This window comes from Lissotriton vulgaris, chromosome 6 (genome assembly GCF_964263255.1).
Source record: "Lissotriton vulgaris chromosome 6, aLisVul1.2, whole genome shotgun sequence".
NCBI classification, from domain to species: domain Eukaryota; kingdom Metazoa; phylum Chordata; class Amphibia; order Caudata; family Salamandridae; genus Lissotriton; species Lissotriton vulgaris.
Window position 1 is genome coordinate 544391065 of NC_141694.1, and position 26170 is coordinate 544417234.

A 26170-nucleotide genomic window follows, 5' to 3' on the forward strand; every position below is an offset into this window, starting at 1 on the left:
AGTCCGAACTGCCAGGCTAGGTCCTCCCTGTGCCGTAACAGGATGAATATAAATGTTTATATAAAATGTTAGCAAATTCTGACGCTTTTTGGTATTTTTGACATGGTCATTCCATTTGATTGTAAGGGAACATTGCTTCTGCAAAGATTAAAAAGATGGTTTTAGCCTGCTATTTTTTCTAGAAACTGTATGTGTGTTCTGTATGGGCTGTGATAAACACTAAATCATATTCGGTCCTTTTTTCTTTCTCATGCAGAATGTTTTAGATTTTGACTTTCGCAATAAATTCAACAAATTATATTTTTGATGAATTCTACTGTATTGATCATTGAGAGAATGCAAGATAACATTAAGACGTTTATAAAAAGAAATGTAACGGCCTCATTGCAGTACAATAGCATTTACCGGACATTTACCGGAAGTAAGTCTTCGCTGCTTGGGAGTGTATTTTACAACAAGGGCTTGCCCATCCTGTCCATGCACTCCTCAAGTTTCCCATGGGACCCAAACACTCCTGACCATCCCTTTCCATACCAGCTTGTGGATCTTGTAAGAAACTGCTAATTCTCCCTGCTTATGCCAACTCTAGTGGAGACCAAAAAAAGGATGGGACTGCGCAGTGCATTCCCTAATGCTGCCAAACTGATATATATATATATAGTTTTTTTAGTTGTGTCTTTTGCGAATAGTGACCCTGTCTGGACCTGATTTGCAAGGGATCATGTCCTTAAATATTACGTCTCACCTGACTGTTGTGATGGGCAGAATATGCCCCAGGTGCATCAGTCATTCGTTATGCGATGTGGTGGTAGCACCCACCGAGAGGTAGCACTGCGAACTGTGGGGCTGAAGCTACCATCCAAACAGTAACATTTCCCAATAAAAAATATCCTTATGTGATTTGATAACAAAAGAAGACTGCACAGAGAAACCAGTGCTGTGTTTATCGTTCACTTTTCTGGTCTCACTTTGGGGTGTACAATAGATAAAAGCTCTTGCTGGCTAATCAATACAGTGACTTGGGGTATTCCCGAATACTGCTACACAAGACCACCAACTACTACAACCAACAACAGTCAATACGGGGAAGATAGTTATATTCAAACAGTGCTGGTCTCCGTATTGACCATAGAGAGTGGGGTCTGGAAGTGCCATTGTACTGTAGGAATTGGAGTGACGGTGACTCTTCATGACTAAGACCTAGAGAAATGGAAGGAATTTTTTTTTGCTTTTTATAGTTAATTTGTTTCTTCTTTTCTTTTTGTTTTTTCTCCAGGGCCAACTCAGAAGATGAATCTTTTTCAGGCTGTAACTAGTGCTTTGGATAACACGTTGGCGAAAGATCCTACTGCAGGTATATGCCGATATTTCAAAACGTTAATGTTCTGTATTAATTAATGGGACTGTACATCGATAGACCCTTTGGATTTGTGTCCGTACTTGTCTTCTGTCTAGTGAGAAAGTGTTAAATATCACTAAAAGCCAAGCTGCTGTATGTGAATAAGTTCTTTGCCTTTTTCATACCATGTATGTTACATAAATGCACTTGTGGGGAGGCACCATTCTCAGTTGGATAGCTAACCTCTCTCACTGCAGCAGTGTTACACCCTTTGCTGTTCCAATTAGTAAGCGTTACGCTAACGGGGGTAGACACTTTATACACTTTTACAAGATATTAAAAAGTAGGCACCCACTTGGAGTTGTCCGTACCCTTTTGGAAGTTAGATAATTGTTTGAAACCCTTTTCTTTCCACCACATGAATATGGGAATCTCACACCCTGCTTTGACCACTGGCAGTGCCTTCACCGTCTCAAGCACTTTTTTCACAGCGAGTACCTGTCGAGCCAATCTAAAGATGTTGATCTTGCGTAAGGCATCACCTGTAACAAGGGCCTGCTTGAAGGCACTAAATACTGTAAAAGCTTCTAAGTGAATAGCTTGAGTTCTTGGGTTTATCTATCTGTCTATATTCTCTCTTTTCCCAATCCTGCCCATCAACCTGGTGCCTCGAATTGGACACCCAAACACACATTTTTGTACAGCCATGGAATTCACGAAGTCCCATGCACCTTCATTATATAATCCCTAATATTATAATTGAAGTTTGTTCTTAGTACCTTTACTACCCAAGTGGCTTTTAAATTATGAATGCTCATATTTAATGTTGTCTAAGGTCCATGCACTTGATTGATCCATCTGGTGCAGAACAGATTCACCAAATACAAATTTTAAATCCACTTTGAACACCACATTTTGTGCTGTGTCAGAACAGATGATCCTTCTTTGCAATCTATTTAAGCTTAATGGCAAGCAGTCACAGAATAACAATGGGTCCCATTCACAATCTTAAATTTGGTCGTAAACTTAAGTTTGACTGAGTTTATCTATTTTACACTTGCCAGAAATTCACAAAGAGATATGGGTTAAGCCCATATACATGTGCTGAGACCTCCACCACAAGTGCACAGTTTTCGGCATCTGCGAATCCCACTCAAGGAGTGGGAATACGGGAGATCAAGGCATTCCATAGTATGATTAGTCTTGGGCGTTTGTGAACATCTACAAACAAATACGTTTCTAGGTATTTTGTCAAGACATTGGTCATATCTTGAACATCTTAAAAAAACATGTGCCTATTTAAGTGAACTGAAAGACTCCTGGTATAAACTATATCTAGCCCCAAAGGGCCTGATTTAGAATTTGGCGGGAAGGTTACTTCTTCACAACATGGCTGTTGTCCGGTCAGCCTCATTACAAGTGCTATAGGATATAATGCAATAAGACAGACAGGATATCGTCACGTTTGTGACCAAATAACCCTCCGTCAAACTCTAATTCAGACCCTTTGTCTTCAGGTAGCGTCTGTGAAATCCTGCTTGAGGATCTAAGATCCTCCTAGATAAAAACAATTGCACCAGTTTCTGAACAGCTGTAGGGGAAACATTCTCCCTGATAAGTAAATTAGTTTATTTTCTTCCAAATAAATAAAATTGCTATTGTTTGGTTGAACACATTCTTGCCTTTATCCTTTTCCAGTCCCTTAAAAAAAACATTTCCTATAGCTTTTATTAAAAATTATCTAGACCCACAACTATTTGCTTCCCTGTACAACATTTTTTATAAAGATTTTCCTTAATATAAAAAACTAACAGTTTAAAAAAAGTACCTAACAATTTTACATTCAGCAGGAACAGTTTTTAGTTTCCTTTGAACCTGTACTGCCTCGTGGTAGAAATTGAAAAAAAGTTTAAATTCAAGCAGCAAAATGTCTATCACAGCAAACAGCAGGTGTAATCCATATCCCCGCCTTGTCCTATCTTAATAACAGCAAGCAATAAACAGAAAATTAGCTATCGCAAAAACAGGGTGAAAACGAGGTCCTGAGGAAAGCCTACTGACCCCTCACGGGCTATATAAAGGCTGAAACATGTTGACATATCAGATGCCTGGGAACATTAATTCCTAAAAGCATCACGCTGATCTATTTTAACCTAGCCCTTCATCCCAGAATAATACATTTGTCATAAAGGATTTAAAGACTATTTTAACGCACTCACTCAACCCTGCCTTCACTTACTGCTACCATTCAAAGAACTCCACCTACAAACGTTTCAAGCCCACCCATACACGTTCAGTCTCTGGGTGATGGTTCAATGATGACGCATGCCATGGTGGTACCTGTGGGTGAGATATATTAATTTTTCACTCCATCTCAGAGAAAGTTTACTGTCTGCAAAATTGTTGTGAAGCAAGCACTGATTTACCTTGGTGCATTATGCTCACTTGTCTCTAATACAGGCTAGACAGACACTGTCACAAATAACTGGGTCCCCCCTCTCCTTGTGTTAATGCATAGTGAATTAGGGAAGTCAAGGTTATACCCTTATCATATACGTCTCACTCCGCTTCGGTGTATAAACATCTTCTACAAGGCACATGTACCCAGAAGTGAAAGCTACAGGCATCTCCAGTGTTGAATGTCTGCCCTAAACTGCTTCAGAGTACCAGCCAATCCTGGTTTTATCTGAAATGGGGCCTTGAATGCGATGTCGCGGTTCCCATTAGTCAAAAGTAAAAGGACAGGTGTGGTCAAATTAATACAAACCCTTAAAAACTACCAAAATATATCTTGGTCTACCTAGGGAGGTCTCATTGTTCCTGCACAGCAGGAAGTAACAATTTGGAGATTGGACCTATTTTTAGTAACAATTGATTTACATTATTATGTTTGGAGGAATGACTATTTTCATATTGAAAGGATTGCTATGGAAATTATTAAAACATTGAAAATTACTGCATGGAGTTTGTGGTGGGGTGGCCCCCTAAATGGTGTACATTTGATGTGTTGGTTTTATAGGTATTGGTAGTTTTCCAAGTGGATTGTGGTTATTCTCTTTTCTCAACCTTTCTTTTTTGCCATCTTCGTCTTTCATTTATCATTTTCAGTCTTTTCAGCAGGATATCTAGTCACAGCTTTAATCCTGAATCAAACTTGGATGGCCTGATTCAACCAGTTTTGTTTAATTTGTTGCAAGAACAATAAAAAATATGAGTTCATATATGTAACTGGTGATTTACAAGAAAATGGTATGGATTCAAAAAAGACGGTACCGTTCAAAAACAAAAATTGAAGATTTAACTTGGAAATGCCCGCCAAAATATTTGAGCTTGTGGGGATGAGTAGAAGCAGGAAAGAGGACTTTAACCCCTGTTATTAAAAGCATAACATAATATGTTGCCCTGGAGGTTATCATTAGCCTTCATGAAAATAGGCACCTTATTATTAGTATAGTTTGTATAAATAGAACACAGATTGCGATGAATAGGCTGAAGTTATGTAAAGAAAATGGATGGTGAAATTGATAGATTTTAATCGTTATCAAAAGGCATTCATGTTAGCAAATGCTGCATGTTTGTTTAAACCTCGTACCTCGGTACTTGAACTTCAAAAGGTTACCATAGGAAAACACCTACTGGATGCTGTTTTTTGCTGTCGGCTCTTGTACGTCGAAAATCACTTCAACCATCAATGTCACAAATGATAGACCCAGAAGGATTATTGAGAAACCTAAACCATACTAGGAAGAATAAAATGATCTCAAAGTTTCAAATGCCCCTGTGGAAGAAATCTAAAATCGAAATTAACAATAAAGTATTAGATTGGAACATTTGGAAGCCTGCATGTTTATTTGTGGGTAGAGACTTGATGTATGATGATAAAACAATTGTTCAAAAATTTTTAAACAATCAGTAAGCCCTCCTTTAGGAATGTTATGCATCCAAAAATGTAAATACACTTTCAAAAAGGCTCAAATTGTCAAATAATGTTGGGCATAATTTATTTTCATGAGACATTTTCAGGGAAACCACATGTAGTGTCAGTAATTTATAGGGAACTTGAGGAAAGCAATATATTAATATGAAACTTTATTGCACGTAAATGGGATACATTTTTAGTTAATACAGATGATCAACAGGATAAAGAAGATATTTGGGCAAAGATTTGTCAATCTGTTTACGCAAAGGTTTCACTGTAGTTAACTGAGATAATGCTTGATACACAGTTGTCCTTGGACTTCTAATGAAATGGTTAGATCTGGCATAGGCCCCCAGGGAAATTTTTAAAATCTTTCAATCTCTGGCCACCACCCCCAGGACTATTAGTCCTGCTCTGAACCCACAGAAACATTGCGAGGAGTTAGCTGTCTTTTTCGCGTCCAAGGTATCTAACATCTATTCCAGCTTTTCGCCAATGGCAGATACTCCAGATAATAGGGATAGTGGAAAAGAGGGGGACCTGGAAGCAGACCCAAACCCATCTGGAGGTCTCAAAGTCTTCCCGCCATTGGATCTGGCTGGAGTAGATAGTCTCCTTGGCAATCTTAAATCGGGCTCCCCGTTAGATGCTGCTCCCCCGGCAGTCCTTAAACAGGTATCAGGGACAGTATGCCCAGTGATAATGCAGGTCATTAACGCGTCTCTGGCCTCGGGTGTAGTGCCCCCCAACTGGAAGAAGGCTAAGGTCAGAGCCCTGCTGAAAAAACCCAGCTTGGACCCTGAAGACCTGGCCAATTACAGGCCTATTTCATTACTACCAGCCATCAGCAAAATAGCTGAAAAACATGTGAACCAGGCTCTTTCTTCCTTTATTGAATCCACTGACGGATTACACTCCACTCAGACAGTGTTCAGAGCAAAACAAGGAACAGAGACAGCTCTGGTGGCGGTAGTGGAGGCAGCTAGGGGTATTGTGGATGCAGGAGGCTGTGCTGCTGTGGTCCTGTTGGACCTCAGCGCAGCCTTCGATACTGTGAACCACTCTCTCTTGCTGCATCGGCTGCATCTCACAGGGGTCTCTGGATTGGCTATCAAATGGCTCCATTCTTTTCTATCAGACAGAAGCTTTTCCGTCTTTGAGGGAGAGGTGTCATCCAGCCAGCTGCAATTGAATCACGGCGTTCCCCAGGGATCATCCCTCAGCCCTACTTTGTTTAATATTTACATGAGACCTTTGGCTGAGGTGGTTCTGCCCTGGGGAATTCAACTTGTTACCTACGCCGATGACACGCAGCTGGTCGTGTCTTTGGTGAGGGACGATGCTTTAGATCAGGGGATCAATAATCTGACCCCGTGTCTCACCAAGGTCCTGGAATGGATGACCTCCTCCTTTTTAAAGCTAAATGGGGCCAAAACTGACATTATGCTTCTGGGTTACAAAGCCCCAATTAACCTGGACCCTTGGTGGCCGCACTGCCTAGGACCCCTCCGGTACCTAAGACCCAAATAAAAAGCCAGGGGATCTGGTTAGACTCCTCGCTAGGATTTCACTACCAGGCTAAGAAGGTATCCGCGACCTGCTATGGACTGCTGAGAGTCTTAAAAAAAGTTTTAGATCTCCTGCCATTTGAAGCTAGACGATTCCTGGTCCAGTCGCTGATCTTGTCGCGGCTGGATTATGCAAATGCCGTCTATATGGGGGCCCCTGTCGGCACCATAAAAATTCTGCAATCTGTACAGAATTGTGCAGCTCGGCTGCTCATGAAAATCCCCAAAAGATGCTCAGCGAAGGCCGCACTTCAATCTCTCCATTGGCTACCCATCCAGGGAAGGATTAGATTTAAAACCCTGTGCTTGGCGCATAAGTCCATCCATAATGCTGACCCGTCCATTCTTGATCCCCTGTTCCGTCACCATCAATCAGTGAGATCTCTGAGATCTAACCAGCGGAACTTGCTGGGAGCCCCCAGGGTGAAGTTGGCTCGGATGGGTGGTCGTCGGCTCTCTGTTCACGCAGCCAAAGAATGGAACAAACTCCCAGATGACATCAGGCACGAGCATAACCATCTTGCTTTCAGGAAGCGATTAAAGACGCTCTTGTTCTAATAGTGTCTTTCTATGTCCTCTGGTCTTACAGCGCTGGGATGCTCGAGAGTAGCCATGCGCTATACAAGAGGGTATTCATTCATTCATTCATTCATAGGTGATTCAGGGATTGCTGGAATTGTGGGAGGAGAAGAGGCCACCTTAATTCATATGACGGTAAACTTTGTCTAACCATTTTGGTCCCCAATAGTGTTGTAGTGTAGTTCCAATATTCCCAATAGGCTCTGCGCATTAAAATAATATATACTATAGATTAAACGTAGGACTGAGGTCGACTAGGTCTCTATTGAATATATTAGACTTAATTGTGAGTGCCAGCTAGCTCAGAGGTCACTAGAAACGTTCTCAAATAAACAAGAAGGGATTTGTTTCTGTTAACCGCATAAACATGACAACTTTGTTTCCCAAGAATAAGAAATGTATCTCTAGAGTCGCGGAAACAATAGATAGTTATTTCACTCAGTCAATCGTGCATGCTTCGTTTCACCAGAGGTGCAGAGAAATAGGGAGACGGTCGTTTTCAATAAAAGTATTTATTGAACAGTCTTCTTTCTCATGCAGAAGAAATGAACTGCTACAATCGTAATACTAGTCGCAAAGTACAATGTGTACAGTACGAAGAGTATTATAAAATAATACTGTAAAATCATGGTATGGTTTCTAAGTCATATAAAATAACATACATAAATAACAAAGACTAAAAAGTACTCAACTGGTGCTTCTAAAATACACCTACCCCGGTGTACCTAACCTAGGTCTAGTACGAGGGAAGAAGTAAGTGAGGTGTAGCTTAGTTTCAGTATTCTTTGCCAAGAATCTAATCCAAGAATTCTCTAAGGGTCTAATCAGCTCCGTACCTTTGTTCAGAATGTAGGAGGTCTGGTATCTCTCTCTCAGGACTCGATTTCCCAACAACCTGCAAGGGTAGCTTGGAAACACTGGAGCTGGATTTCTCGGCAAGAGAAAAGACAGCGTCTCTCTGTGCGTCTGCTGGAGGCACTTGCTTTGGCGAGCTGTGTCATGTAGTTAGATAGTCAAACTGCTCCAAACCACTGTATGTTTGCCTGGGCAAGTGTGGGCATATTTATACCTTGAAGGTGCAGAGTTTAACGTAAGGTTGGTCATAATAACGTCATCAAAGACTCAGTTCTCTGAAAACTCCATGAGTTCTTGGACAAATCAATATTCAAGCAAAGGGAAGTCCCTGACTGCTGAAGGCGTTTTTTTTCAAGAAATCGTTGTGGATTTTCGGAACTAGTGGAAGTAGCTGTGCCGTATTTGGACTGCATAGGCTAAGTCTAAATATGGTTATGATTTCTATGCCTATATAAGGATTGGGTGGTTTATACCTATATATTGGCATGAATCGGGAATTTCACACTAGGGTTCTAAAATGCTCTAAAACAGTGTGTAATGTAAATAAACTATTCAGAAAATCGTTATTACTATTTTTTAAAGCATTATGATACTGTTAAGTGTGGCTGATGCAGCTAACACCAACCTAAGGAAAAACAAAAAGCAACTACTGATAGTGGCAGTAAAATCAATTATGTGCAACTAAAATGAATGCAAAACTATTATATCCCACTTGATGGGTGTGGATCTGTCATATAAGGAACTGTGATCTAATTTTTTTACTAGTGGGCAGAAGAATTCAGATCATATTTAGTATACATTTGATAAATATATCAAATGTATACTAAATGAGGGTGGTCCTACAGTGAAGCAAAGTTTGTGTATTCAGATATACCAAATAATTCTGTATATGTTGAGAAATTATATTTGTAATGTTATGAACAAAAGCTAGTTCACCTTGCGGGGTACTGGATATACAGTATATTTGCATGATTAGAAATTAGACTCCTTCTTGGTCTTCTTTAGTGTTTTCTTTTCTTCTTCTTTTCATTATTTCCGATTGTAGTTTCTTCTTCTCTTTTGCTTTTCCTTCTTCCTATGAAGCTAGCTATGTTCATTATCTTCTTATGAATGAAGTCTAGCCAAACTATAGTACTGAGACACAATACAACTGAAGACATACACATTTAGATAACTAATGTAGATTACTTATATGGTTATGTCTATAACACAAAAGAACAAGTAATTGGATTAAACACAAAAAGCAGAGGTGGAACTAGGGATGTACCAAAGCTTTAGGGCCAATTAAGGAGAAGTAAGTTGGGGTTGGACTTTCTGATAATCAGAATCACAGTCTTGGTATTCGTTTCATACGAAACAATACTTCATCTATTTGAACACATGGCTTAGGAAAAGAGCGGTTGGGGAGGATTCTCTGGACCGACTTCCAAGAGAAAGCAAGCTTTTCTATGGGCAGTATACATTTGGAAGTTCACCTAACAATGCTTCAGGAGCTGAACCAGTAGGGAATATGCAAATATTGATAAGAAGGCACAAGAGGGAGTACATTGACTCTGGAAACTGGACTATGGACATATTTGCTTGGTTATCAATGTAGTGCCCTGAGTACAGGGAGATGTATGGATAGAAGTGCATATTCAGTCCATGGCAAACCTACCTGAGTGAGCTAATTTAGTTAACGAGGAAACGTTGATATCCAGGCATCAATAGATGGAGTTAAGATTTTAGCAGCAGTGGAGAGGAATGTAGCATTGGCTACATTTAGATTTCATAACCATTGACGTATCTAGATAAAGTGACAGGGATGTTGAAAGAGAAAATGAAACCAGCAAGTTAAAGTGAGGGAGCATGAATGTCTTTCTAGGCAGCTGTTAGATGAATGTAAAGAAAGTGGGGACCAGAAAGATTAAAGGAGGAAGGGAAATAAATACCAGATTTGAAAAGAAGGTGTCTGAGTAAAAAGAAAAGTAAGGAAAGGGGAGCAGATGAAGGAATAGACTGACAAAAAGAAAAAGACAAAAGAGATAAAGTGAGAACTCCTGGATGGAGAAAGGAGTTTGTAAAACTATAAGCGATAGAGAGAAAAGAGAACCAAAAAAGGGTCAGAGCAAGAAATAATATTATAAATCAGACAGTGGAAAAATATGGAGATATAGCAGGAAAAAGTAGTGATGGAAAAAACAGTGTAGAGAACGTGATGAAATTAAGGAATTAATCGAGAACCAGTAAGCAAGTAAGTATGGATACATAAAATAGACAAATCAGGAACAAAAAATAAAGTTAGAAAGAAATGAGCCGGTCCATGGTTCCACAGATCAGGGACATTGACACGGTGGTGTGACCATCTTTCCTTTGTGCATTGCTGCCCGTGACCACCTATCTATGCCACCATCGACTTGTGTATGGAGGGAATTTACTATAAGACTTCAGCAGCAGATTTGCTTATTGCTTTGAAGCTTAACAATGGTCCTCAGTTTCCGGACACAAAACTGTCCTTTTGTGTGCATTTTTCTTTTTCTGGCTCCTTAGAAAGAAATTTGGTTAATTTGTTTTAGTAGTGTGTTACAGCTTGTCCCTATTTCGGATAAAAAATGTGTTATTTTTTGTCTATATTGGATACCCATTGGCAGGGTAATTAGCCGGCGTTTGCTTTACAGTGGTATAAGGCTCTATAATACCAAGATTTTTATCATTCTATAACGTTGGCAGGAGGCATGTAAGAGTTTCTGTATTTTGATTATGCAAGGTGGCTTTAATATATAAGAACTCTGTTCTACATTTGGCTGCTTTGGTCACTTTTGACTACTGAGACACTGTAGACAAAGAAGAGATCCTTGGTTCTGTAGCAATTTGTCCACGAGGCGGCCCATGCAGTTACCTGTTTTTGGAAGGGAGAAAACTCTTGATTAAATTAATAAAATGTGTTTTTCAACTTTTTCCCCTTTAGTAGAAAGTTCTTCCCAGAGTGTTCTGAGAAGAGAAGTCCTCTCAAATAAGGACATTTACACAGAGAGATTACTTGGAGGGTGTGATCATGGACAAATCACGTAAAGGGGGTATTCTAGACTTACTATCTAATTGTATCGCAGTGAGAGGAGTAATTCTTAGATCACGTGATTGTTCTGTCTTAAATCTCGTACCTAGTAATTTTATATGAGAAAATGCCAGCCGTTTATATTTTAAAAAAAGGTAAAATTAACAATGAATCTATATAAGACTGCTTCACAAAATGAGTTGTCTCATGCTCGTTGGCTTAAGCAGCATTTTTATGCTAGAAATGGTGGGTTTTGAGTTTATTTTGGAATTCGCAGGCCGTGATAAACGAACATCTTTCTGTCAGAAGATGTGACTCAATTCTGATTTTCTAAGAGCAAGCTACATCTACTCGTGAACAAAAGCTTAGTGAATCAAGCCAACTGTGTTGATGGACAAGCTCCACCTCATTTACAGAAAACTGATAATGATGGTTTACCTATTGGAGTTGACACTTGTTTTTTCATGTGAAATTTGAAAAAGGGCTCCAATTGGTCTAGAAAGTCCAATTCTGTACCATCTTTATAATACTTATTGAGCATATTGCAGTATTTGCTTTCATGTACATTTAGAAATAGTTTTGGGAAATCTTAAGTTAGGGAGTTTTCTATTTTACAACTGTTTTAAAAGTCTCTGACTCTATAGGCATGGGAAGAGTCCACCTTTAGCACCCATTAAAGTGGGGATTTTTCAAGAATGCCTTTAGGTGTGCCTGCAGTAGCTGAGTTTTTAGAAATGGATTTGAAAAGCGTGCGTAAAATTTACAATCTAGTACCATTTGACCCCCCCCCCCCCCCCCAAAAAAAAACACGGTCCATTCATCTGGCGGGACAAGTGGTAGAAGGAGCAGTTGTGGAAACAGTCAGTCATCAGACATTTTCTTAATCTCCTATGTGCATTGTATACATATATCAACCTTTTTTTTGTATTTGTATTTTTTTAATATTTGTACTGGAGTAGACTTTTTAACATGTTGGTCTGTATTCCAGCTTGAGATGGACAATGGTAATGGCTTGATCCCAAAGGGGTCAATCAGACTCCCTAGATCCCGCCTTGATTCAATTCTGACCTCCTTGTTTCTTTGGCATTCGCTTTTGTACTTCTATGGATTGGCTGCTGCCTTCACTTCCCTTGTACCGGTCTGCTACCATGATGTTGCTTTGATACTGCCCCATTGTCATCCCACTATGTGCTTGTGTTCAAATCAGAGCTCTTGGCATGGCAGCCCTTTTCCTGTTCTCACCGTGTGACTGTCCTACTGCCAAGTGCTCCTGTTTGTTCTCTGCCGCAGTCCCTTGCTAGGCACCTCAAACAACATAGCTTTCTTCTACCCATCTTTCTGTTGCATCTCACTGATTTGTCTTTTGTCCTATCCTCATCTCTTTCCCTAGCTGCTTTTACCATCATTACCATAATTACCACTCTTACTACCAACACAACCATTACCAATACCATCACCACTACCACAGTTACCACCGTCACCACACCACCATTACCACAACCACTGAACATCACCATAGCATTTGTGCATGCCTGTGTCTGCATGCTTTACCACGTGAATACAAGCACTAGCAAAGGCAATAGGCATCGCCTATTTGAGAGCTATTGACTTTGTCAGAGTCTTTTAGGCATGTTGTTCAGCAGCATGGCTAAGTACTAGAAAAAAAGTGCTGTGAAACGCCATAGATTTGGTGGGGGGTTTGACAGCATGATCAGTAGGAGGGGAGGTGGCAACATGGACAACAGAAGGGAGGGTGACAGAGACCGGGCAACGAGACTGGGAGGAGAGGGGGATCACTATGACACAGCAAGCACCAGCAGCATCATAGCACTTGTTTTTGTTCTGGAGATTGGGTGGCTGGGAGGACATATTTAGCATGGGCAGTAGCACTGTGTGGGGTGGGAGTGAAGAAGCAACACTACAGGAAGAAGAAGAAAAGAAAATAGTTTCTCAGTCACTGTGACAGCAGTGGAAGGACACCAATCAACATGAAACAATCAGCACTTGGTCAATGATTCACGCGAACAATGTGAAAGCGAACCCAGCACCCATCGGACAATTGCAAGACTGGAAATAGTGACAGTGAAGCACACGAATGGTAAGCAGTGGGCATTTTCCAAGCCCCTAACAGAAAACAATATCTCTTGCAAGCAAGATTGCATGCTCTGTCGCTGTGTGACCTAAGCATGGATACTGACTATTCCAGTTCTAGTTTTATAGGCTGTCAGTACAAATACCAAGTTATATAAACAAACAAGCATTAGCAAAGGCAATAGTTCTTGCTTTTGGGACCTTATAAGTATTTAGTTTTGCAGCACAATATCCTTGGTGCAACAACATCAGCTGTAGCATGGCTAAACCGTGTACCTTATACGTGTTTAGCCATGCAACAGTTGATGTTGTTGCACCAACGATATTGTGCTGCATAACTAAATACTTATTAGGTCCCAAAAGCAAGACCTATTGGCATTACAATGCTTGCAATTTAGTAGGCTGGACTGGGCACAGGAGAGCTACTCACAAGTAGTTGGAGAGCTACCAGTAGCTCACAAGCTACTCCTTGCAGAAGCCTGTTTAGCGTTTTTATTCATGTTGAATCTGTTGAAAAATAGTTGGTTCCTCTAATTATTACAAGCACACAAATAACCCTTACCCTTTCTCAAAGATGGTGACTTTAAGAATGCTTCAAAGTATTTCCTGGAGAAGAGTAATGCCACAACAGACTATTTTCCCTAACATTGCGGCCTCGCCCCCTCCCCCACTTCTTGAGGAGTTCGTGACAATGGTAGGCTAGTAAGTCACAATAGGCACTGCTCCAAGGCGCTTGTGAGACCTTACCTCTGTGTCCCTCGGATACGCCAGAATCTCCCCGTTTGATCTTTGCCTGCTGAAGTAGGGATGCAAGATTGTTGTTGTTGTAAGGCCCACACTGCTCACTCACTTGATACCAACCAGAATTCATTACTTTACAGAGGGTCGCTATCCTGGCCCCTCAAAGGGACAAAGCAAAAGGCTGCAACAAAGGACCTGGATGATCTTTTGTGTGAGCCCAGTCAGATGCGTGTCACGCCTCCCCTGTTCAGAGGGCACCGTGGCATGTTTATGTTAAATTGGCGACCCCTGTGAAGAGTAATGTCGATGGAATGTCATGAAAACAGAGCCAAATGTTTGAACACTGTGTACCACCAGCACCCCACTTGTTGCAGGAATATATCACCAGGGTAGTAGAGTTTAGAACTCAAGAAAGAATTTTTGTAATAGTGTGCGTGCGTGGTTTGCCTCTGTCCCAGGTGAATTTCGGCTTTCAGCTAAGTCATGTGCTCTGCTGGACTTCAAGAAATCCACAGAGGGTGTTTTTTAGAGGGTCTCTACAGGATAACTGCATTCTCTAGTTCTTTACCCAAATCACTATGGTGGTTTCACTGAGGCTTCAAACTATTGGTGGAATGTATCTCTGCTTTTAGAGAAATGTTTGGAAACTTAGGACTGGCCAAAAAAGGAAAAAGGAAAAAAATCAGGGCTAATGCATCAACAATACATCTGCAGCATGTTTGCTTGTATTTTATTTGGGGATCAAGTACATGTTTTTGCTCCAAACTAAATTTTTGCACAGGTGCCAAACGTAATCAAAAAGTGATTTCACTCTATTTTTGATGTGTATAATAAGAGAAAATAAAAGATCTCTGTTTATGTATATAAAAAGCGGAACTAAATTTTAGGCAAAACACTTTGATGCAATTTTTATAAAAGTAATAAAAATGCTGAAACCGTTGCCGCTGTTTCTTAAGATTATTCATTGGCTAGCAATTCTGTGCTAAAATGTCTATTACACATACGATGATTTATAAGCAATTAGCTTACGTTCAACATTTAGCAAATGTTCAGCAATCACTTGTGTGTATTTTTTCACTGATGCACAGATCTTTCTGTAACTTGGAGTGATGCACAATGTGTTTGTTGCAATCCCAGTTACACAAACCGCAATATAATGCAAAATGGGTTCGGTAGATTATCCCAGTATGATTTGCAAAGTTATTTTCGGGGCCCATATTAAAGAGACTATTAGTTGTTACAAAACAATAAATAGAAGTGTATTTCCATTTACACCTTTTTTGCTGCTTGTGCAATATGGAATAGAACAAATGACATTTGCCTAAAATAAACATTTAGCACCAGGGCAAAGCTCAGAGAAAAATGATTACACACTATTATTTTTTTAGTTTTTAAAAATAGAATATCGAGAAGAATTAACATTTTGTCCATTTTTCAAATTTGAGACAGTCTACCTTGGCATAAAACCAGTTATCCCACTTCTTGTTACATAAACGACACAAATAGGAAAACATATATATATATAGATACTCTTTATTTTATTTAGTATTAAATCTTTTTATTGTGAGAAAAGGCATCACAAAATGTACAGCGGCTCGTGCTTGAAGTGGCACAGACCCGTCATTGGCAATACAGGCATATAGGTAGGTCTGCGATGAGCTCCGTCATTTTGCGTGATACCCAGCAAGTCGCCTACAACTCAACTGGGCCGGCCGCGTTGGAAAGGTTCAGGAGTCACCTTTGATTGTATTATGCCATAAAGCAGAAAAACAACAACCCCAACAATTCCCCCCTCCAACCCCGCCCATCCCACCCCCCTCCTTGTCCATCGAGTAAGAGAACAACAGGAGACTGACATCGCTTTAAAGGGTTTCTTGGGAGGTATCTTGCCTCCGGGCTTTCGGCCTACGTGATTGTGTTTTAGGATCTGCGAGTGGGGTATCCGCCAAGCGCACCAGTCGCAGGTAGCGGGGGCAGCTCAGCTCCTTGAATTCCCCAGTAAGTAGGGTCAGGAACGGCCGCCAAAGTTCCGCAAAGTCCACACCCCTCCGAGCTCTCGCCAACGACAACTTCTCCATACCTAGTACCATCCAAAGCCTATGTAGCCACCCAAGTTGCTGAGGAGGTTGAACGTCCCTCCAGTGTGCCGCAATGTTCTGTATCGCTGCCCTCAGAGCAATCGCTATGAGTCTCCCCCTCAAGGACTTCAGGGGGTACATCAAGGAGTTAGGGAGGCCAAGCAGCACATAGGTGGGGAATCTAGGAAGTTGTGTGTCTAGGTGCATGTCTATTAAGTCGAGGATTGCGGTCCAGTAAGGTTGTAAACGTTCACAGCTCCATAGTAAGTGTTCTAGTGTGCCGAGCTCCCCGCATCCCCTCCAACAGCGATCGCTAACTCAGAAGTCCCAGCGGTGTAGGCGTTCAGGTGTATGATACCAATAAGTCACCACTTTGGTCAATGTTTCAGTAAGGCCCATGTGGTAGGCTGAATGTCGGGCCCTGTGGTGTATGCCTTCCCACTCCTTGCGTGTAAGTTCTCTCCCCAGGTCTCTCTCCCATCTGACCCTCCCTGCATTGTATGAGTGGATGTTGGTGAGAAGTAAGTGTTGATACAGGTTGGAGAGTAGCTTTTTGTCGGAGGTACGTGTCAACAGCCATTTTTCGTATGGCGTGAGGTGTCGCTGTGCGCCGGGTTTATTTGACGGGTGTAGATCCCAGTGACGGACCTGTAGGTAGGGCAGGCGGTCTGCTTCCGGTATGCCGTAATCCTCCTTCTCCTTCTGAAAGGGAAGAATACGGCTAAGGTCAAACATGTGTCCCACATCTCTGCCGGGTGTCGTCCTCCAAATCACAAACGCCTGAGGGTCGAGGCCAGGGGAAAAGTCCGGGTTGCCGAAGATCGGCGTCATCGGGAAGGGGAATGAAGTGAGACCCCGCCACACTGCTACATTGTCCCAATGCTCAGGACCGTGCTCGTGATCTGCGACGCGTAGAGATTGGGCGGCCTATGGCGGCGCAGTAAAAACGGGACACCATGTAGCGGCTGGCCTGCCACTGCCTGGTCTTGGAAGAGCCAGTGTTTACTGGATTCCAGTTTGTGCCATTCTACAAGTGTGCGGCAGCTGGGCGGCCTGAAAGTATAGAGTGAGGTCGGGTATGCCTACTCCGTCATGTGCGGGAGGGAGTGTAGCAATCTAATGTTTAAAGCGCGGGCGACGACCATTCCAGATATAACGCGCTAGGTCTGACTGCGTTTTGTGGAGCCATCCCGCCGGCAGGCGCAGGGAGATAGTTTGAAAGACATAAAGAATCTGTGGCAGCAATGTCATTTTGGTAGCCGCTATGCGGCCCAGCCAGGAGAGTGAGGTGTTTTCATCGCCTGAGTTCTCCATTGAGGCGCGAGCTGAGCCTCGCGTAATTAGCTTCCGCCGTTGCTCGCACAGTCGGTGCCAGCAGGACCCCCAAATAGGAAATGGGCGAGGTAGACCACTGTAAGTCGAACTCTGCCTTGGCCTCCACCAGCACGTCTGGTGACAAGGAGATGTTTAAGGCCCCACGTTAACCTTGAAGCCCGGGGCTAGAGCAAAGGCCCGAAGGGATTGCATCGGTTTCATCAGGGAGAGCAGAATGTCATCTGCATACAGACTGACTTTATGCGTATCGCCGCCGAACGGGATTCCCTCAATGAGGCTGTGTTGTCTTATGCGTTGCGCTAACGGCTCCATATATAGCGCAAACAGTAGGGGGGAGAGCGGGCAGCCCTGCCTGGTCCCCCGGCCAATTGGGAACCGTGGAGAGGTATGACCTTTGACCCTGACCGTCGCAGTCGGCTGTCGGTAACAATAAAAAATACGGTTGCGGAGAGTCTCACCCATGCCGAACCTCTGAAGTGCCAGGTCTAGGTACGGCCAGTGCACTCGATCGAATGCCTTCTCGGCATCGATGGTAAGGAGCATGCAGCCCGGTCTAGTTCGAGACCCGGCCTCTATCAGGTGAAGGACGCGTCTAGTGTTATCACTGGTTTGCTGCTGCGGGATGAACCCGACCTGGTCGGGTTCCACCAGTTGCTGCATATACGGGGCGAGTCTGTTCGCTATGATCCCTGTGTATAGCTTGAGATCTATATTTAACAAGGATATTGGTCTGTATGACCCGCACCGGGTGGGATCTCGGCCTGCTTTGGGTATTACCGATATCGCGGCTTCTAGCAAATCCGGAGGCACGGCGCCGTGTTGATCGAAGGTGTTAAATAGATCACGCAATAGGGGGGCTATTTGTGGGCAGAACGTCTTATAAAAGGCCGCCGAATAGCCGTCCGGTCCCGGCGATTTACCCTGTTTGAGGCGTGCTATCGCCGATATCACTTCCTCCAGTCCTATGGGGCGATCAAGAAACTCCGCCTGCGCCTCAGTTAAGGAAGGGAGGGTTGCACCCTGAAGATAATCCCGGCCCGCCTGCAGATCTAAGCATTCCGCCTCATAGAGGTCAGCATAGAAGTCCCCAAAGGCAGCAGCAATCGCCCCATCCTCCACTATCGGGTCACCGCTTCCAACCTGGATGGTCCGGATGTGCTGCTTCTGCTCTCGCAGCCTGCTGGCCAGTAGTCTCCCACAGCGGTCCCCCCCGTGTAGTACGCATGGCGTAGCCGCAGAGCGGCGTATTCAGCCATATCCTGGTCTAGGGCTGCAAGCATCTTTCTTTCCGCTCATAATTGGCGCCATGCTTGGGCCGCTCTTGTGCGCTGGTGCATTTGTTCCAGCTCTGCCACGTGTTGGGTGATCTCGGCCCTCTTTTGCGCGCGTTCCCTGTTGTTGGCCGTGGCCAGGGAGATGAATTCGCCCCGAAGAACCGCCTTGAGCGTTGCCCATTGGGTGGCCTTAGTGGTATCTTCATTCGCGTTGTGGGCGAGGAATTGGCTGAGGGCAGTCTTGATGCGCTCGAGCACGACCGGGCTTTGTAGTAAGCTATCGCGCAATCGCCAGTGTTGCTGGGGTCCCGGTGTGGTTGGCATCAGAAAAGACGCCACCACCGGAGAGTGGTCTGACAGGGAGGCCGGTTGAATCTCGACGTCTCGTGCACAGGATGCTAATTGGGAGGAGCACAGAAGGTAATCGAGCCTTGCGTCCGTTTTGTGGGCCGCTGAGTAATGAGTGTATGCTGTGGCCTGTGGATGTACCTGCCGCCACAAGTCAATTAGGCCGAGATCCGCAAGACGGGTCTGACCACCGCCGAGAGCACCCCTACCTGACCAGAGCGTTGACCCGACCGGTCTCCGGTGTTGTGAAACACCAAGTAAAGGTCGCCTCCCAGCAGTAAGTGTGAGTGTGTGTTGGCTGTGACCGTCTCTAAGGCCCTATGTAAGAATGCCTCCTGACCGTCATTGGGTGCGTAAATGGAGCCTATCAGTATTGTCTGCCCTGCAATGAGGAAGCGGTCTGCTAGCAACCTGCCTTTGATCTCCGCTTCCTTGTGTAGGACCCGTCCCCCAAATGATTTGGCCACTAGTATCGCTACCCCAGCCACTTTCTTGTTCGCAGAGGAAAAAAATTGCCATGGGAAGGAGCGTGATTTAAGTCTATGGTGATCTTTGGGGAGCAGGTGTGTCTCCTGCAGGAGGCAGATGTCCGCCCGAGTGCTCCAGGAGAGAAAGAATCGCCTTACGTTTGATTGGGTTAGTAAGCCCTCTCACATTGAGAGTGAGAATAGTAAATGGGCGTGTCATGTCAAGCCTGCAGGTGGAGAAGCTGTGTGGTGCGTTTGATTCGCGAAGGTGAACAGGGAAGAACGGCCCTGCTAAGAACTCGTGGACAAGGAGGACCCCCCACCCACTCTCCCCTCCCCTCCCCCTCTTCCCCCATCCCCCCACCAACTCCCACCAACACCCCTCCCAACTCCACCTGGATCCCCCCTAACCCCAACGAGAAACCTTGAAGGAACATCCCAGCTTCGGCCCCCAAAAACATCATTGTCCAAGTCAAGTCCCTCTAAGGAACAAGTCAATGGAAGGTTACCTGAGTGGACGTCCAGCCACCAGGCCTCTCCCCTTCGCCCCTCCTCCCCAGAGCCCAGTACCTGCTAAGTGATGGATGCTGAAGTGGTCTCCCCCTGAGAATGTCTCAGGCTGTCGGTGCGGTGTCCTGGGCCACCTCCCGCACCGCGTTGACCATGTCTGCTCTGGTAGTTTGTGAGTCTGGCCGCGCACTGGATCCTGATGATAGACGTTGCGGGACATGTTGCCAGCCGTCCCTAGTGGATCGCCGCGGAGTGGACGTGTCTTCCTCTGTGGCCGTGATCCCCAACACCCCGCAGGTGTCCTGGAGGGAGCGGAGCTGGTGCAAGGTCCCGTTCCACCTGAAGATGATACGGAAGGGGTGACCCCAGGCATACGGTGTCTCATGTTCCCTCAGGAAGTCTGTAAAATTTTAAAGGACGTACGCTTTTGGAGCGTTATGGCGGACAGGTCTTGATAGAGGGCCACCGGGTGTCCTCGAAATTGTAAAGGCTGCTGCTTCCTGGCTTCGCTGAGGATACGTTCCTTGAGCGGGTAATCTGGGAGAAAGGCTAGAATGTCCGGCGGTGGGGCTGAAGCCCGCCTCGCAAGTCCCACTTGATGGGCCCTGTCGATCCGAATTTGGAAGTCAGCTGGTTCGCCCAGGATGCTGCAGAACAAGTCCTGCAGGTAGCCCACCACATCGGTGCCCTCTTCTTTGGATGGAACACCTCGGACCCGAATGTTGTTCCGGCGGGACCTGTTTTCAAGGTCCTCGGTGTGGGCTTGGAGATCCAGTTGCTGGTCTTTCAGGCGTATCACCTCCTGCGTAGGCCCAACAATGGGTGTGCGTCTGGTGTCCCATCTGTGGCGAAAGTGGCAGGTAGTGGGCCGTGAGAGTGGGTGTAAGGGTAGGAAGGCTGGGCTGTAGTCGCCGACTCTGAGCGCGCTGGAGTGCACCTGCCCGCACCCCCGCTTGCCCCTCAGTGATGAAGCAGGTCTCCTCACCTCCAAGGCGTCTTCACCAGGGCCTCCCTTTGTTGCAGCCGGGCCCGTCAGCGAGGCCCACAGCCAACGTCCCGGATCCAAGCGGCTGGCGGATGTCCGTATGTGCGTGGCGTAGAGCCCCCCCCCCGGGTCCAGGGGTGGGTCCGGAGCTTCGGCCTCAAGGTCGTGGGGAGTATCGGCCTGTTCAGGCCGGGTCGCAGCGTGCTGAGTTCCTCCAGGCCCGGGCGTGCCTAAATAAAATGGCGGCTTCGGGCGCCGGCCGCCCCACCGGGGGACCCGGAGTCTTGGGCAATGCAGGCGGGTGCAGTGTCGAAAGAGGGGGGCCGCTCCGGCGGGCCTCACAGGGCACCCCGGTGTCCGTCGGCGAGGGCCTCGCCCGCACAGGCCGCAGCCGCGGCCTCGATTTGCTGTCTGGGCGGCCGTCCCCGCTGCCGCCGGTCTCCAAACCTCCGCCCGACCAAACCTCCGGGTCACACGGCGCCGGAGGGTCGGGCGCCGCTCTCCTGCTGCCTGCCGGGTGCAAGGCACAGGTTCCGATGGGACACAGTCGCCGCTTCCCCCGGGAGTATGCACCGTTCTCTGCTCCCGGCTCTGGTATGCTGCGGCGGTCGGCCGCGACCCTTGCTGTCTCTCCCTGCCGCAGGTGTACCGGAGCACCGATGGGGCAGTCCCGGTTCATTGCGTTCGCTCCCGCATTCCCCACTGTGCTGTGGCGGGGGGAGAACGCTAAGATTCAGGCTTGGGCCCAGTTGGATCGGAGGAGCTCCGGAGAGAAGCGTCTGCTCACTCCGACATCTTGGCCACGCCCCTCTTTATTTTATTTAAAAATAAAAAATGTTCATGGACTAGAGTGCCCATTTGAAAACCTCTGTTCAGCATATATAATGATATGTAAGCTAAATATGGGGAGAGTAAATAGTCTGTTGTGGTGCACAAAGGACTGAAAAGAGAAGAAAACAAAAGTGACCGGCTTGCCCTTTAACGGCAATACCTCCTGACTGATAGATATATATCTGTCCAAATAGGTTTAGATATAGGCATACTATATCTAAGCAAGGGGTGATTACACCACCTTGCCCCAGCTGAGTGATCAGCCAGTTGTGTCAATTTTAGATAGCCAGCCAGGGGTGGCAAAAGATATGCTGCAGCCCCTGGTAGGCCTTGGATGCACCTATGCCCTGGGCACCTATAGTGCTCTGTACAGGGGCTGATAAGGTGACCCAAGCCAATCTAGTTATGCACCTAGGGTACATGGAATCCATTTTACAGAGAGAGCAGATAGCCTGGGGCCCTGATTAGCAGGGAACCAGGCCAACTAAGTCGAAAAACAGCTAAACACAAGGCAAAAAATCTGGGGTAACCATAGTCAGGTAGCCACCTTCCTACAATAGGCCTCGCATCTTGAGTGGTCCTTCCCAGGTTTGAGGATAACTGAGATGGAAGCGTCCAGTAGATCCCTCTGAATCGCGCCCGGCTCCGAGAAAGAGTTAAAGAGAGCGGTAAGCAGGGGAACTACTTGGGAGCAGAACGTCTTGTAGAAGATCGCTGTAAAGACATCAGGCCCAGGCGCCTTCCCTAGTTTAAGCTTGGAGATGGCTGCAATGACTTCCTCTGGTCTAATGCTACGTTCTAAGAGCTCAACCTGTTCCTGAGTAAGGACCGGGAGAGGAATAGACGCCAGGAATGAATCACCCGCCGCTAGATGTAAGGAGGACCCGGTATACAGGGAAGTGTAGAAGTCACTAAATGCTGCAGCTATCTCTGCGTTCTCCGTAGCCAGACCTCCGTCTTGTTTTCCAATTTCCTTTACCATGTGGCGCTGCCGAGTTTCTCGTAGGGCACGACCCAATAACCGCCCACATCTGTCCCCCCATATAAAACATGTGTCGCACCCTTAAGGCCGCATATTCTCCCCTGTCTTGATCTAGCGCACTTAAATGTTGCCTCACTAACTTCAGTTGCTTCCAGACCCTGGGAACGCCCGTCCTTTGATGCATATACTCTAACTCCTTCACTTTCTGTGTAAACTCGTCTCTTTTGCTCGCCCTCTCCATATTCTCCGCCACCAAGACCGCTATGAACTCGCCTTGCAGTACTGCCTTAAGTGCTGCCCAATGAGTAGCCGGTGAGGTGTCAGAGGTTTTATTATGGCGCAAGTAATCTGTGATAACTCCTATTATTTTCTTTACTGTATCTTTGCGGTGTGATAGTGTGTCGTGTAGTTTCCAGCAGCGCATGGGTCGCGTTAGAGGTGGGAAATTGAACACCACAGTGATTGCGGCATGGTCGGAAAGTGACGCGGTGCCAATGTCTACTGCAGAAGTCAAGGCCTGGAGGGAGGTGGAAGCTAAAAAGTAATCCAATCGCGCATAAGTGCGGTGTGCATTCGAGTAGTATGAGTATTCTCTAGCCCCAGGATGAAAGCTACGCCAGAGGTCCACCATTCCCAGTTCCCCAGCCCGGTCAGCCCCCCACTGGAGAGAGTCCCCGCTTGTGTGGAGCGCTGAGCTGATCTGTCCAGGACGTTATCAAGCACTAGGTTGAGATCCCCGCCTACTAGAATGTGTCGGTCTGTGGAGGCAGCCACTTCGCTGAGCGCCAGGTGAGAGAACTTTTCCTTCCCCTCGTTAGGGGCATAGACCGAGCTGATCGTAAACTCAGACCCACACAGGGAAAATCGATAAGACAGCAGCCTCCCCCGTATCTCCGCTCCCTTCTGAAGCACCCTCCCACTAAAGCGCTGGGCCACCAATATTGCAACCCCAGCTGTCTTAGTTGGGGCAGACGAGAAGAATTGATGTGGGAAGCATTGTGCCTTCATCCTTAAGCAACCCTTTTGCAGTAGGTGCGTCTCCTGCAGGAGGCATATATCTGCCTTTGGGTGATCTAAGCAGGAAAGGACTGCTTTGCGTTTAACTGTGTTATTGATTCCCCTAACATTCAGGGAAAGAATTCGCAGTTCAGTACCTGGCATGACTCATCACTACCCCTAACCGCTCTGTGCTCACAAGGTCTCCCACTGTCGCTGCAAACTTCCCCCTGAAGCGCCAACCTTCCTGCCTATAGTGGGGCCTTTTGTGCCACTCAACTGCAGTCTGGAACCTCATTCTGACATCCACCAAAGGATCCCCCAGGACCTGGAACCCCTCCCGCCCCTCCCCATGAATACCCCTCCCTTCCCCACCCCCAGAACTCCCCCCACTTCCCCCTGCTCCCGTCCCCCCCTCGCCCCTCTGAACCCCCCAACCATGAAATTTAAAGTAAGAAACTAGATCAAACCATTGTCCATCATCTTTAGAGATGATAGGGTGAAGAGTAGTATGGGGTATGTCAAGTCCGGCCGCCCCACCCTCCCCCCGCCACCGACCCCATGTAAGTGACCAACAGTCCTCCGTCTCATGAGTCTCGTATGGCGTACTCATCCTGGCTGCGAGGAGGTTAAGTCCGATGCCACAGCTTCCACCGCTGCCCGATCTCCGTTTTCGGGGGCTTCTTGACTCGACGCCTTCTGCGCTGTTGACGCCATTGGGATGACGAACCCCCGGTGTCCCCGGGGTGCGCTGTATGCTCTTCCTCCTCCGTCCGCGGGTCAATACCTAGAACCTGACATGCTTCCTTCAGGGAGCGAAGCTGATAGAGCGTATTGTCCAATTTGAACACAATACAGAATGGGTAGCCCCAACTGTAGAGTATGGCATGTTGCTGGAGGTAGCTCGTGACAGGCTTGAAGCTTCGACGCTTCTGCATAGTGAGAGCTGACAAGTCCTGAAAGAGAATCGGGTAGTGGCTGTGAAAGGATACAGGGTGCAACTGCCGTGCTTTCTGAAGGATGGCCTCTTTCGTGCGGAAATCTTGTGTTCGAGGCATGTGGGCTGCTGAATTCATATCTGTGCATAGTCCGCCACCTAGTGTTGGGTCCGGATGATTGCACATTGTTGTCCTGGAAGAGTCTTCGAAGTATCACGAGATAGGTGGCTCCTCCCCTGGACTACAGTGCGCATGGGCATCGCCTCCATCCCCAGATTGTTTTTTTCCGCCATTGGGTTCGGATGTGTTTCGGTTCCCTCTATCGGAACCGATAGTTGTTCTACTTTCTACTCGAGACCAAAGGTTTTTAGGCTGGGCGTCGGTATAGTTGCGTTCGGGTTTCTTACTGACTCTCAGCTCCGATCTCTTACTGCCCTTCCACGTGCTTTCGACGCGGACGGGCCTACACTACACCCTTTGCTATGGAGCGGACTCCATTCAAGAAGTGTCCGCTGTGTCACTCTAAATATTCACACCTCGACGTGCACCCCGTGTGCAATACATGCTTGTCACCGGATCACCGTGAAGACACCTGCATGGCGTGTTCGAAATTTAGAAGTAAGAAGACTTTAAAGATTCGCCGGGCTAATCGGCTCCAGGCTCAATTGTCGGCTTCGGCACCCCCACCTGATGACATCTTCCAGGAATCTGTCGAGGGAGAAGACGACGTACAAGGGTCGGACTCTGGCCCCGCGTCCGAGGAAGAGACCTACGACGCGGGTGAGGAGGCCTACGACGAAGTCTCCGACGAGGTAGGGGACGACGAACTGGCTTGTGCCACGATGGGAGATAGCTCGGAGGAAGAGCATCCCCAACCAGACTCCGGGGTTACTCCCCGTCATACGGCCCAGGTCGAGGGATCGCCTTCGGGCCTTACCCAAGATCTAACTATGAGTCCTACGTCCCCGCCTCCGGGCCCGGTCACGGACATTTCTAAGAAGAAACCGAAAGTGAAGCCAACTGGTCTCGCACCCTCGGATGCGAAACCGAAACCGAAAGTGGCGTTGGTGAAGAAGGTTCTGGAGGCGTCAACTTCCACGAAACCCAAAATGGCCGACTTGAAGAGCCACGCCAAAATGGCCGACCAGAAGAGCCACGCCAAAATGGCCGACACGAAGCCCTCTGGGTCGGCGCCGAAGGTGAAGGCCTCCGACGCGGCTGCGTCGGCACCGAAAGGGGTCGTGGACCCGAAGACGGCTTCGAAAAAGCGTCACGCCGACGGTGCGCCTAGCCATGGGGC

At 46.3% G+C, this 26170-nt stretch overlaps 1 protein-coding gene across 1 annotated transcript in view; it reads left to right on the forward strand.

Annotated features, from left to right (window-relative positions):
• Positions 1 to 26170, forward strand: part of BCKDHB (branched chain keto acid dehydrogenase E1 subunit beta) — a 995115-nt gene that overhangs the window by 69972 nt on the left and 898973 nt on the right. The window contains exon 2 of the mRNA XM_086926548.1: positions 1277 to 1354. Coding sequence (XP_086782674.1) covers positions 1277 to 1354 — 78 coding nt within the window. The remainder of the gene's footprint in view (positions 1 to 1276; positions 1355 to 26170) is intronic.